This window comes from Prionailurus viverrinus, chromosome A1 (genome assembly GCF_022837055.1).
Source record: "Prionailurus viverrinus isolate Anna chromosome A1, UM_Priviv_1.0, whole genome shotgun sequence".
Classification (NCBI taxonomy): Eukaryota; Metazoa; Chordata; class Mammalia; order Carnivora; family Felidae; genus Prionailurus; species Prionailurus viverrinus.
This window is the reverse complement of record NC_062561.1, coordinates 123,548,983-123,561,182: the sequence shown is the minus strand read 5'-3', so window position 1 is coordinate 123,561,182 and position 12,200 is coordinate 123,548,983. Positions and strand designations below refer to the sequence as shown.

At 39.0% G+C, this 12,200-nt stretch overlaps 1 protein-coding gene across 2 annotated transcripts in view; it reads left to right on the top strand.

The window, feature by feature from the left end:
• Window positions 1–12,200, top strand: part of JAKMIP2 (janus kinase and microtubule interacting protein 2) — a 68,162-nt gene that overhangs the window by 29,474 nt on the left and 26,488 nt on the right. For both annotated transcript variants that reach the window (XM_047860133.1, XM_047860125.1), the window contains exons 10-15: window positions 2,827–2,910; window positions 3,595–3,657; window positions 6,301–6,399; window positions 7,861–7,959; window positions 9,749–9,802; window positions 10,649–10,714. In XM_047860133.1, coding sequence (XP_047716089.1) covers window positions 2,827–2,910; window positions 3,595–3,657; window positions 6,301–6,399; window positions 7,861–7,959; window positions 9,749–9,802; window positions 10,649–10,714 — 465 coding nt within the window. The remainder of the gene's footprint in view (window positions 1–2,826; window positions 2,911–3,594; window positions 3,658–6,300; window positions 6,400–7,860; window positions 7,960–9,748; window positions 9,803–10,648; window positions 10,715–12,200) is intronic.

Sequence of the window (12,200 nt, the reverse complement as noted above, 5' to 3'; positions counted from 1 at the left end):
TTCTTGGGAAAAAAAATACTTCAGTGGTTAATCATTTTCTTTTCTTAGTTAATAAGTGCACAGCATGAAACTGAAAGCTCACAAAGAATTTTCAGTGCCAGTATCTCATTTGATTTTTATAACAGCACCCTAAGGCAGGTATTTTATAAAAGAGGAGTTTAAGGCTCTGAGAGGTTAATTGACCTGCCCAAGATCACACAGCTAATAAATAGAAAACTTGGATTCCAGGTAAAATCTAACTGGGTCACACGTTCTTTTCATTACACTACAACTGCCTCACGGTTTTTTAAAAACCGTTATTTTAAGACACCCACCCCCCCCACACACATACATATATGCATACAGTACTAATGCTTACAATTTATTGAGTGCTTGCTGTGTTCCAGGCATTGTTCTAAGCACTTTACGTACATTATCTCACGTAATCCTAAAACAACCCTATGAGTTATAGGCTATTATTAACTATGTGCTTTTTATAGGAGAGGAGATAATAGCTTAGTAGGAGTTAAATGTAGATTAGCTAGGTTGAAACCAGGATATGTAGCTTAGTTAGATGATAACTAGGATATGAACCTTGTGTTTCTGAGTTCAGTCATAACCACCATGCCATAACTGCCTCATAGATTAATTTACATGGGGCAAGAAGGAATATGACCACCCAGTTATTTTGTCTCACTTTCAATTTAGAGGATCTGTAGTGTGCTGAGGAATGTTGTAAGAACTACTGTTAGTTGTTTAGTGGGACAGGATAGATATTATAATTATGTATTTTTAAGTGGAAATATATGTACATGCACATGTTTATACGTAACTGAATAAATGTTTTAAAAAAGAAACCTGTGATTTGGAATAGACAGGCAGGCAATCATTAGAAAGGGAGGTATGTGTGTTCCTTTGTGTTTATGCTCTACTATCAGTTGTGGTTTTCATTTTCAGTATGTTCTAAGCATTCTCACCAACATAGGATTGGTCATTTAAAATAAGACCATACGTCTTGTTTTTGAAGAGGTAATGATGTAGAAACTTTCTCTCATCTCACCCTCTTCTCCAAATAAAGGTTTAGCATTATCTCTGGCCAAAAACAAAACAACTTAATCATTCTCAGCAAAATAGTGTAAAACAAATCAATGTTAGAAATAAAGCAATAGAGTAAGTTCAAAGTAGAAATGCAAAAATAAAAAATATAGATGAATGAGCATCAGTGAAACAAAAGATGTAATCATTTTGATACACGAAAGAAAATTGTACTCAACACTCATTTGAAGTTAAAATGATTCTTGGCAAAATTAAGCTTAGAATTTTTTTTAACCTGATAAAGGTAAATACAATCTTCATTGTCCAAAGATACATCTTCCTCATCATGAAGAATAAGAAAAGGAGGGATTCCTGACTGGCTCAGTCAATAGGGAATGCAGCTCTTGATCTTAAGGTTGTGAGTTTGGGCCCAATGTTGGGCATAAAGATTACTTTTAAGGAAGGAAGGAGGAAGAATGGAAGAAAGAAAAAAGGAAAGGATACCTGCCATTGATGACTTTATTCTACATTGTAATAAGAAACCTATCCAGATAAGACAAGATAAAAATATGTGTATGGGCAAAAAGCAAACAAAAAACCCACTAATTTTTCACGGAGAATAAGGTCCTGTGTAGGAAGAATACAAGGGAATCTGAAAACAAATGAAGTCCGATTGCTCCATAGAAGGTCAGTGTCCAGGGGTGCCTGGGTGGCTCAGTCAGTTAAACATGCAACTACAGCTCGGGTCATGATCTTGCCATTCATGGGTTCGAGCCCTGCATCGGGCTCTGTGCTGATCAGTATCCAAAACTGCTGATGCGCACACACACACACACACACACATGCACACACACACACACACACACGCACGCACACGCACACATGCACACACACACACACACACACACACAATACATACATGCATGCATACATCTGGATTTAGATTTAAAGCACAAAGTTGGTTCTGAAAGAATGGTAAGTTTTGGGAGAGGCAACATGAGAGAAGGCTCCCCAGAAGGGGAATTTGTTCAAATAAACAGAGAAGTGGAGGGTTATAAGGCGTATTTAGGATATAAGGAGATCACCAGTAAATCAGGGGTGAACTTTGTTGATGAGTAGGGGGAAAAGACTGCAAATATAATGGGAGTTCTCAAATCTCAGCTAACAAGTTTGAATTTTAACCTGATAATAAAGAGAACATTGAAAGTTTTAAGCAAAAATTTAGACCATAAAAATAGGGTTTTTTAAAGTTCATTTATTTATGTAGAGAGAGAGGGAGAGAAGGTGAGTGGGGGAGTGGCAGAGGGAGATGTAGAGAGAAAGACTCCCAAGCAGGCTCTGCGCTGTCAGCACAGAGCCCCAGGCGATGTTCCCATCTCATGAACTGCGAGATCATGATCTGAGCTGAAATCAAGAGTCAGATGTTTAACCAACTGAGCCGCCCAGGAGCCCCGACCATAAAAATAGTTTTAAAAGGAGGGGCACCTGAGTGGCTCAGTCGGTTAAGTGTCTAACTTCAGCTCAGGTCATGATCTTGCAGTTCGTGGGTTCAAGCCCCTCATCAGGCTCTGTGCTGACAGCTCAGAGCCTGAAGCCTGTCTTCAGATTCTGTGTCTCTGTCCCTCTCGTGCTTTCTCTCTCTCTTTCTCTCTCTCTCTCTCTCAAAAAAAAACATAAAAAAATAGTTTTAAAAGGATCTTTGGTCATAGAAAAAAGTTGTTTTTCTTTCTTATTGAGTGCTAATCAAGGAACAGGGGAGGAAAAGTACTGAACCATTTTACTTACTGAGTTCTGGAATTTTGATTTCACTAGGCTCAGGAACAGCTTCAAGCAGAGGTGCTAAGGTATAAAGCCAAAATTGAAGATCTGGAAGCGACTCTGGCTCAAAAAGGGCAGGTAGGCATTTGATGGCTAGCACTCCTGCCTGCAGATGCAGACAATCCAATCTGACCTTCCTCTAGACCACCCTTTGCATGGGCTGCACCCAGGACACAGCTTGGCTCTCCACAGTGACCTTTCTCACACTGTGTCAGAATGTTCAGCTCTGTGTTTCTGTCCCTGGTGTTTTTCTGGCCAGAGTGTGAGCCCAGCTACAACAACAAATGAGGCTGGGCAAGAGAGGGAATGCCAGAGGAAGCGGAGCGCTGTACAAATAGCCTAGAGTGGTCATAAGCTGCTAAGACAAAGACCCGCCCCTCAAGCTGCATTCTTTGCCTCTCTGCTACATTTATGGTTCTGCATTTTAATGTTTTCCATCCATATGTATCTAGCCTGTGTGCATTCTGACCCTTTTCACTTTTTGCCTATGTGGTCACTTCTGAGTCCCCGGAAGGCTGGTCCTGGATTATTCAGACTGAATAAGTTAGAGATAGTGAGTGACAATGAAGAGGGGGTTCAATTTTCCTGGCAACTTTGGCCCCAATGTTCTTGAATGAGGAGCTGACGGGGGTGGGTGTCATTTACCAGCCATCAGCAGGCCAACAAACTGGGTGAGAGAAGACAGCTCTGGCAAAGTGGTTTGACACAGGCTCTTTCGTGCCACTCTGAAATGCTGACTACACGGTATTCTTTGTCAAACAGGATTCACACTGGGTAGAAGATAAACAACTTTTCATTAAGAGAAACCAGGAGCTTTTAGAAAAGGTATGTTGGGCGCAACACCCTAGTGGGGCAGAGGAGAAAATGATGAGAGATCCAGGAGCAGCAGGGGGTCCTCTCAGGAGTGGCACAGGGGCTCGGGGGAGGGGAGGCTTTCCCGGCGCTGCACTCTCCTCCGCTGCGTGCTCAACTGCATCCCTGTCACCACCATCGCCATCACTTAGTGGCACGTGTGCATGGCTCTGTGCTGGCGTTGTGCCAACTTGAGAGGATGTGATCCCTGAAGCCTATTGATTTAACTATATGTATATATATATGTGTATATATATATATGTATATATATATATATATATATATACATATATATATATACACACACACACACACACACACATACTGTGTAGGTACTGTACATCTATATGTATATATATGCACACACCCACACGTGCACACATCCTATGTGGTTGTCCATCTACAAAAAACACACTGTGATTAGGACCTGTTATTTTGTGCAAGGCAGTGACAGAATATAACTCCAAGAACATGCTGCACCCTAGCATAGACTGTGTTCTCACTCTTAATCATTTTGCTAATCTTGGCTATTTATATACATATATATATGCATATATATATGCATATATATATATATATGCATATATATATACTTTTTTTAAATAAAGAACTTTTTAAAAGATGCATCCAAGGTACAAAACAGCATGTCCAGGAAGTTGTTCAACAAATCAAGATGCAAAAGCATGGTTTAGGCCTAGTACATATAATTAATTCGATTATCTGAACACAGGCTTTTGATTGGGGCAGTGAAATACAACAGAGATCATTTTAACTTCAAAGGTGGTTCTTTCCATCAGTATTCACCTTCCATAAATCCAGTGAAAAGATTACAAAGTAACTTTAAATTATTCTTGAAAAAAAAAAAAACCAGAATTTGAAAGCCCATTTAAATAAGGGAAATAATTCTGTTGGTTCATCCAAAGGTTATGTAGAAATTACTTTAGGATTTTTTCTGCCAATATTCACTAGCCGTGGCAAGTTGAAAATTAACCACAACACTCTTGTAAGCATGCAAAGGGAAAGAAGATGCTTGTCCTCCCTCCCCTCTGATCTAGCAGTCCTTACCCTACCTCACTTTCTGAATGAGGAGAAACAGAGCAGATGGATAGAAGGCGGGTGGGTATTCCAGGATCGAGAACTGGTACTCTCAGAGAGGTGAGGGGTCCCTGTAAAGAAGCTTCATCACACATCGGCCCTGGTCTCTGAATTGCAACCCAAGATCCACTGACCTAATTGCTAGTGCTATCCACCAGAATCAAACATCTCCTCAAATAACCCATCTCTGATCCAAATTCAAGATTCTAGGTTGTAGAATCTCTTTTTGTGATCTAAGTCAACTTCTAGTAGTCTCAGAGATGCCCGGTAGTAAGTGTTATTACACTTCTTTATCACCTAAAAAATAATTCTCATTATGTCTTCTGTCTGATTCCATTCGGTCTTGATTTCTTGGGCTACAAGGAGAATTTGACGGGCTCAAGCTTCTAAGAGTAAAAGAAAACCAAAAATGATAATAAAGCTAAACATCCTATTTCAAGTGTGTATACTTGGGGAAGTAAGATTCATCCTATGATAAAAAGCCCCTGGATTTTTGTTTCTAAGTTCAAGATTTTAAATAGTTACTGTGCCTAAGGGTCCACCCACACAGCTTAAAAATCAAAGGCAGCCCCGAGCCTATTACAGATCATGAAAATTTTCTGAGCCCTTGTAGATATGGGCCTTACAGGGTGAGGCGTATTTTACACAACTAACTTAATTCTATGCTTCATCAGGTTATAGACGTCGTATAGGAAAACAGAGGGAAAAGGTGTAACTTCTAAATGGGTAAACAAAAGAAGCCTCTTCTGGTAGGGGATATTAGAGTTCTGTGTTCAAGGAAGAATAGGATTTCCTCACATAGGAAAGGAAATGGGGGGAGCCTCTTTTAGGCAGAGAGATGAGCAAAGATATAGCTCCTGGCATAATCAGTCCATAGGGTAGATAGGAATTTCTAGATTCTTATGTGTGATCACACGTGAGAGAGAGAGAGAGAGAGAGAGAGAGAGAGAGAGAGAGAGAGTGTGTGTGTGTGTGTGTGTGTGTGTGTGTGTGTGTGTGTGTGTGTGTGTGTAGGGATGACAGAATATTTAAGCCTGGAAAGCTAGGTGTTTGTATTCCACATTGATAAGTTTGGCTTTATTTTATGGATAACTGGAACCCCTCAAAGTTTTGTATATGATCAGAGCTATTTAGGTAAAATTTCTCCAACCATTTGTAACTCCAGAAACAAGAGATGTCAGTGTCCATGATTTACCCCAGTAAATTTAGTCTCAGGACACTCTCCCTGACCCACAGCAAGAGCCTAATGAGTACTCGCAGATTCACTACTCACAGGGTCCCCAGACGTTGTCGGTGAATGTGTGTCATCTTGTCTCATTTTCCTCCATGACACAAAAAACTCAACCAAAGGATAACTAGGAGGAAAGCCTAAGACTTCTTTTGTTCACATCTCATTGGGATTTTTTTTTTCATGGTCTAGATGATTTATTCACCACATAAACGAGTGCTCTCCATGCTTGCTTTGCTAAGCTGTAGACGGTGTTTGCAATGTTCACCTAACTTGAGGATTTACTTTATTAGATAGAAAAACAGGAGGCAGAAAATCACCGGTTGCAACAAGAACTACAGGATGCCCGAGACCAGAATGAGCTGCTGGAGTTTCGAAACCTAGAGCTAGAAGTAAGGCAATGATGATAATAATGATAATAGAAATACTCATAACAGTTAACATGCACTGAACACATTCTGTGTGGGAGGTGCTGAATTAAGCATTTCTGATGCGTACTCTCCTTGGACCTCAACGACCATAATCAGGATTTTATAGATGAGGCAACCCAGGTTAAACAACTTGCCCAAGACCTGTGACTATAAGTGGTGAAACACTGACGCAAGTCAGAATTGTCTGCTCAGAGACTGTACTTTTCAACACTATTGCCTTTAAGAACAAGACTAATGAATAATTTTTAAATAATTTAAATAATAGATATCAAACTTCATCAATATTTCATTGCTTCTCAATAATCATTTCCATCCTTCATTGAATTCTGACTCATAAAAATGTTACCTCAAGAACAGTATTTCAGACTGGTATATACAAAAATATTTTGTTTTAGACACTTGAATTTGTGAGTAAACTTTTAAATCTATAACGTACTTATGAAAAAGGCCAAAAAGCAAGGTAACTTGTTTAAGGAAATACCTTGGCTAACCTGGCCAAATTTCTGTCTTTTTTATTTTTTTTTAAGTAAAACATATCAATAAAATCAGATTTTTATTTTATCACACAGTATCTGGCCTAGTGGGGTGCCTGTCTGGTTCAGTCAGTAGACCACATGACTCTTGATGTCAGGGCATGAGTTCAAGCCCCATGTTGGGTATAGACATTACTTATAAAAATAATCTGAAACAAACACACACACACACACACACACACACACACAAAACCTGACTTCTTTTGGGTGTCTGGGTGGCTCCATCAGAAGAACGTGTGACTCTTGATCTCAAGGTCATGAGCTCTAGCCCCACACTGGGGATAGAGATTACTTAAATATATATTTTTTTAAAAAAAGAATCTGGCATAGGGTCTGGTTGAATGTATGTTGATATGTAAAAGGTAAGAAATTTCCCATTTGATAGCTCTGTTATTTTGCCAGCAGCTTCTTTTTGAGATTTTTTCAAATTAGATTTGGATAGAGTTAGTGATTGGTGCTCCTCCGTGAAGAAGTGTTAAGTCATCTTTGGTAGCCCACATATCTTAATCATAAAGCTTGAGTAGATTGAATATGCAAAAGGCTGTTAGCTGCCATAAAACTTCATGGTCAAAAGACCATTCTCTGTGACACCTGAAAGCTCTAAATATTCATGTAGTTTAAATTGGAACTTCACTTCCTACATTTCTCTGATCAAAAAACTTGCAAGACTGAATGACACTATAAATTCTTCTACCATACTTCTTAGTTGATTTATCTCTTCTTTTCCATTAAATTTAAGCATGAACATCTTGAGTTCAATTTTTTTTTTGCACAATGACATTGATAAACTGAAACAGTATAAAGAGAGAACACAGACAACTGGTTTAGCATTTGATCAGTTGTTGCTTTTTGTTTTTTAATTCCCATATACTTTTCACTGTATTTCAAGGAAAGAGAGAGACGATCCCCTCCATTTAATCTACAAATTCACCCATTCTCAGATGGTGTGAGTGCTCTACAGATCTACTGTATGAAAGAAGGTGTCAAGGTAGGCAGACACTCAATTTTTTATGTTTGTAGAAAGTGGAAAAACTGGGAACTGGAAAAGGGGAGGTTGTTCATGACTTGTTTTTCAGTCACTGGATGTCATTTTGATACAAACTATGTAGATATTGAAAATAGCTGCACCTAGGGGTGCCTGGCTGACTCAGTCAGTAGAGTGTGCTACCCTTGATCTTCGGGGTCATGAGTCTGAGCCCCACATTGCATGTGCAGCTTACTTAAAATAATTTTTTTTATTTATTAAAAAGATGTGTGACAGATGTATGAATGGTTAATAGAGAACACAATAAACCATGATTATTTAGAACACAATAGCATAAGGAATGATGCAAATTCAGATATTAAGATAATTAACCTTCATTATCTAGGGGAGATACTAAATAAATTCCATACTTCAAGAAACACATTTCAAGGATACCAGATAAAAAAGTGTTTGTCGAGTCCCTTTGTTGTGCTGTCCTAAGTGCTGTGGGATTCATAATCTTGGAATTTGGTGCTGGAAGGGACCTTGAAATCATCTGGTCCACCCTCTCTTTTGATATGTTTCATCTAGGGAAGATTTGTCTTTTGGAAGGATTTATGATTTGTAACATTGTTCATTTAGATAAAATGTAATTTTATCTTTAGGGATATCAGAATACATTTTAGACATTCAGGTTGAATGGAGGTGGCTCCATCTCCTGGAAAATATATTATCCCTTCAATGTAATGAAATCACATGGTGAATATCTATCCCAAAGGGAAAGCTGGGATGCCTCCCGCTATTCCTGGTCTCTCCTTGACCTTGTGCATGGCCCTTCCTGCTCCCACCCCAAGCTGCCAGATAATACCTGCTTTCATTGCTTTCTCTCTACCTATGAGATTGAGCTAGACCTCCCCCTTCCTGGTGGAAAGAAAGGATATACCGCTATCTGAATGTGAGTAAGAGGAGAAAGTGGTACTAACACAGTAAAAAGTGGGAGGAAAATTAGGCAGTAAAATTGTGTTTCCTTGTTTTTCATCCTGAACCTCTTTCATGGTGTTTAAATTTCTGGCCTTCCTGGGCTGCACAAAAATTTGTAAACCAGAGCCATGTTTTTGTTTTGTTTTGTTTTGTTTTGTTTTTTATTCAGCTCTAATTAAATGAAAAGTACTTTACTTTGTCTTTTCCTTAGATGCTTTTTCTTAGATAAATCACAAACAAGCTAATCCAGTGGATGTAATTTATATTCAGGGAAATTTTTTCAAATGGAGTTCAGCTACTTCAAACTGTCTCAAGAAATATAGTCAAAATGAGCTGTTTTTCACAGCATGAAATTAATGCTAAAAGATGGAATGTGCTGTATTTTTTTCTATGTGGCAGTCAAAATCTCAACCAGGTTAGAATTCCATTAATTAAATGAAATTGGTTGATTATATTTATTACCTGTTAGTTTTCTTTATACCTAAAATTTATTGCAATTGAAAAGAAAATGGCAATTATCAGGAAAAAAAATTAATGAAAGAATTCCAAGTCCTTATTATAAACTAGACTCTTTGATATAGAATCTCTTATCCTCAAAATCAGGAGATATTTTGCAGCTGGTGAATTTGAGAATGAGCCATTAAGTAGTTTTCCCAGGTTCATGCAACTTGCAAGAAGCAGAGTGGAAACATAAAGCCACATGTACCTGATTGAAAACAACCCAAGGAAGTACAGGTCTTAAAATGTCTACTCAGACTTAAGGGTCGGGCACTGATAGAATGTTAAACCGCATTTGTGTCTTTAACTTGAATGTATCTCCTTGATATTGCAGGATGTGAACATCCCTGATCTCATAAAGCAGCTTGATATCTTGGGTGATAATGGGGTAAGTAATGAATTGATTAAGGGCAGTAAAGATACGAATTTGCCCAATGAGAAGCAAGAAATATTTGCCAGTCATGTAAAATAATAGCAAGTGAGATACCATGTTCTCTTAAGGATGTGGCTCATGGGAGAGAACCAGTCATGGTTTATCAAATAAGTTAGTTGAGGGGTTCTAAGGATCTCTGGAAGGTAGTGGCAGAAATGGAAACTGGTAAAGTCCTTTTCTTCGAGGGCTGGTTTCAGGTTTGAATGCCGACCACATCTGCAGTGATTAAAGCTAATTACCTTCTCACTGTTGCTTAGAGCCATCCGGCGTGAAATTAATCAGTCATGCAGTTGCAAATGTTGCTAAATACTAGGGTTGGTGGCAGCCCCATAAAAATGGACCAGGAAACTATAATCTCTTTTCTTTCTAAAAAACACCTTCCAGGCAGGGTCAAGGCATATTAATTCAGTGGGAGGACCGTTCATTGAGATACTAGGTGAATGATGCATATGCAGGTTGAAAGAGTCACACCATTTTTTTTTTTTTTGCCTTGAAAAATTATCAAAGGAGAGAACAGAATCAATTAAATCACATCAAACGACTGTGAAACAAAATCAAGTCCGTTTTAGAGATATAAAAAATCACATTTAATGTACTTTTTACACGTTTTGAATGAACATTTTGTTAAGAATTGTTACCAAGTGAAATAGAACAGTTGTTAACCTTCATGCATGCATAGGCAAGAGTATCTATAACAGGCAGTTAGGCAGTATTTTCTGATAGTGTAAATATTGTGTCTTCAGCTTATTTTCTCTTTTCTCTCTGTCTCTCTCTCTCTCTTTCTCTTTTTCTTTTTGACAGAACTTAAGAAATGAAGAACAAGTGGCCATAATTCAGGCCAGCACTGTGCTGTCCCTGGCAGAAAAGGTAATACATCATACTAACATTCAGATCATCTCAGTGTCTGGCTTAACCCCTAAAGACTAGGGTAGGGTTGAAGGACATTCTCTTTGCACATGACTTTGTGTTATTGAATACCTAATAAATGTCTTTTTTTCAGGGTGATGCAACCCCAATAGAATGGGAACACACTAAAGAAAAGTGTGATTTGGGGTGGGTGGATAATTCTTGCTTTGTAGTCTCTTAAAAAAATGTATTTCTTACAGAATGGAAAACTTTCTGGATTATATTATCCACACAGTCCCTCCCAAGCTGGGAAACCAATAGAGGTTTTTGTTGAGAGATGGTAAACTAGAGAGCCTGGCTCTTTTTATGGGCTTTTCCCTGGGTGTGCATATAGCAGTTGTTCCCAGATGATTCTGTAACCTGGCGGTGGTTCATGGCTATACAATTCAGAAAGTCCAACCTGGGGACTGTCAGCTGAGCAACACTGAGTGTGTGCTCTGGCCCCCTTGTGTCTTAACCTGGTAAATGGCAGGAAGAGAGGAGGAAAGAGCCAATCGGAGAAGCCTGAGAAGTGGCTGTGTTCAGGGTGCCTTGAGAATCAGCACATACTTGAAGAGGGAAGGGCTGCTATAAAATAAAAGATTACTTAAAAATTATTAAAATAATCCCTTTTTTGGATACTGATTCAGGGAAACCAAGGCGGGGGGGAAACATTTTGCTGACACCTGGGGAGATTTTAGTATGGACCAGGTATCAGATAACAAAAGGAATTATATACATGTGAAATAGTACCTGGTATTTGCTTTTTAAAAAACTTAGTTCCCTTGCAATTTAATTACAGACCCATCACTTTCCCTATCCACAACACATTAATAACCTTGCATTGTCCCAAACATAAGGTCCAGAATCTAGAACTTGCCAAGAGGGTCCCTAGGTCTGGCTCTTGCCTGCTTCTCCAGGATCCCACTTGTTTCTTTGGTCCCTAGCTGAGGGCCAGCCATATACAAATCCTTTTGGTGTCCCAGTCTTCTGTGTCTCTCTTTCTCTCTCTCTTTCTCCATCTCTATCAGTATTTCCATCCCTTGGTCCTTAGGCTGTTCTCTTTGCCTAGAAGTTACTTTCTTCTTCCTTTTCTCCCTTTGTGTGGCTCAATCTTAACCATTAGACATCCCCATACATGGGTACCCTTCTTCTTCGCCCAGGCCCTGTTAGGTATTTTTTTCTCTGTATTTCTACAGTGACCTGTGCATCTGCTACTATGGCTTTTAACAACTGTAATGTGGCTGCTTGTTTTTTGTTGTTGTTATATGCCCCACAACTACCTACCACTAGACGTTAAACTCCATGAGGGCAACTATGGTATCTGTTTATTCCACTTTGTTTCCCTAGTTCTTCACAACAGTCCAGCACATCCAACAGGTGATCAGCAAGTATTTACTGAGGGAGTGAATAAGTGACTTTGTGAATGTCCACAGGACAGTGTTCCAATGCCACGCTGATGAAGAAA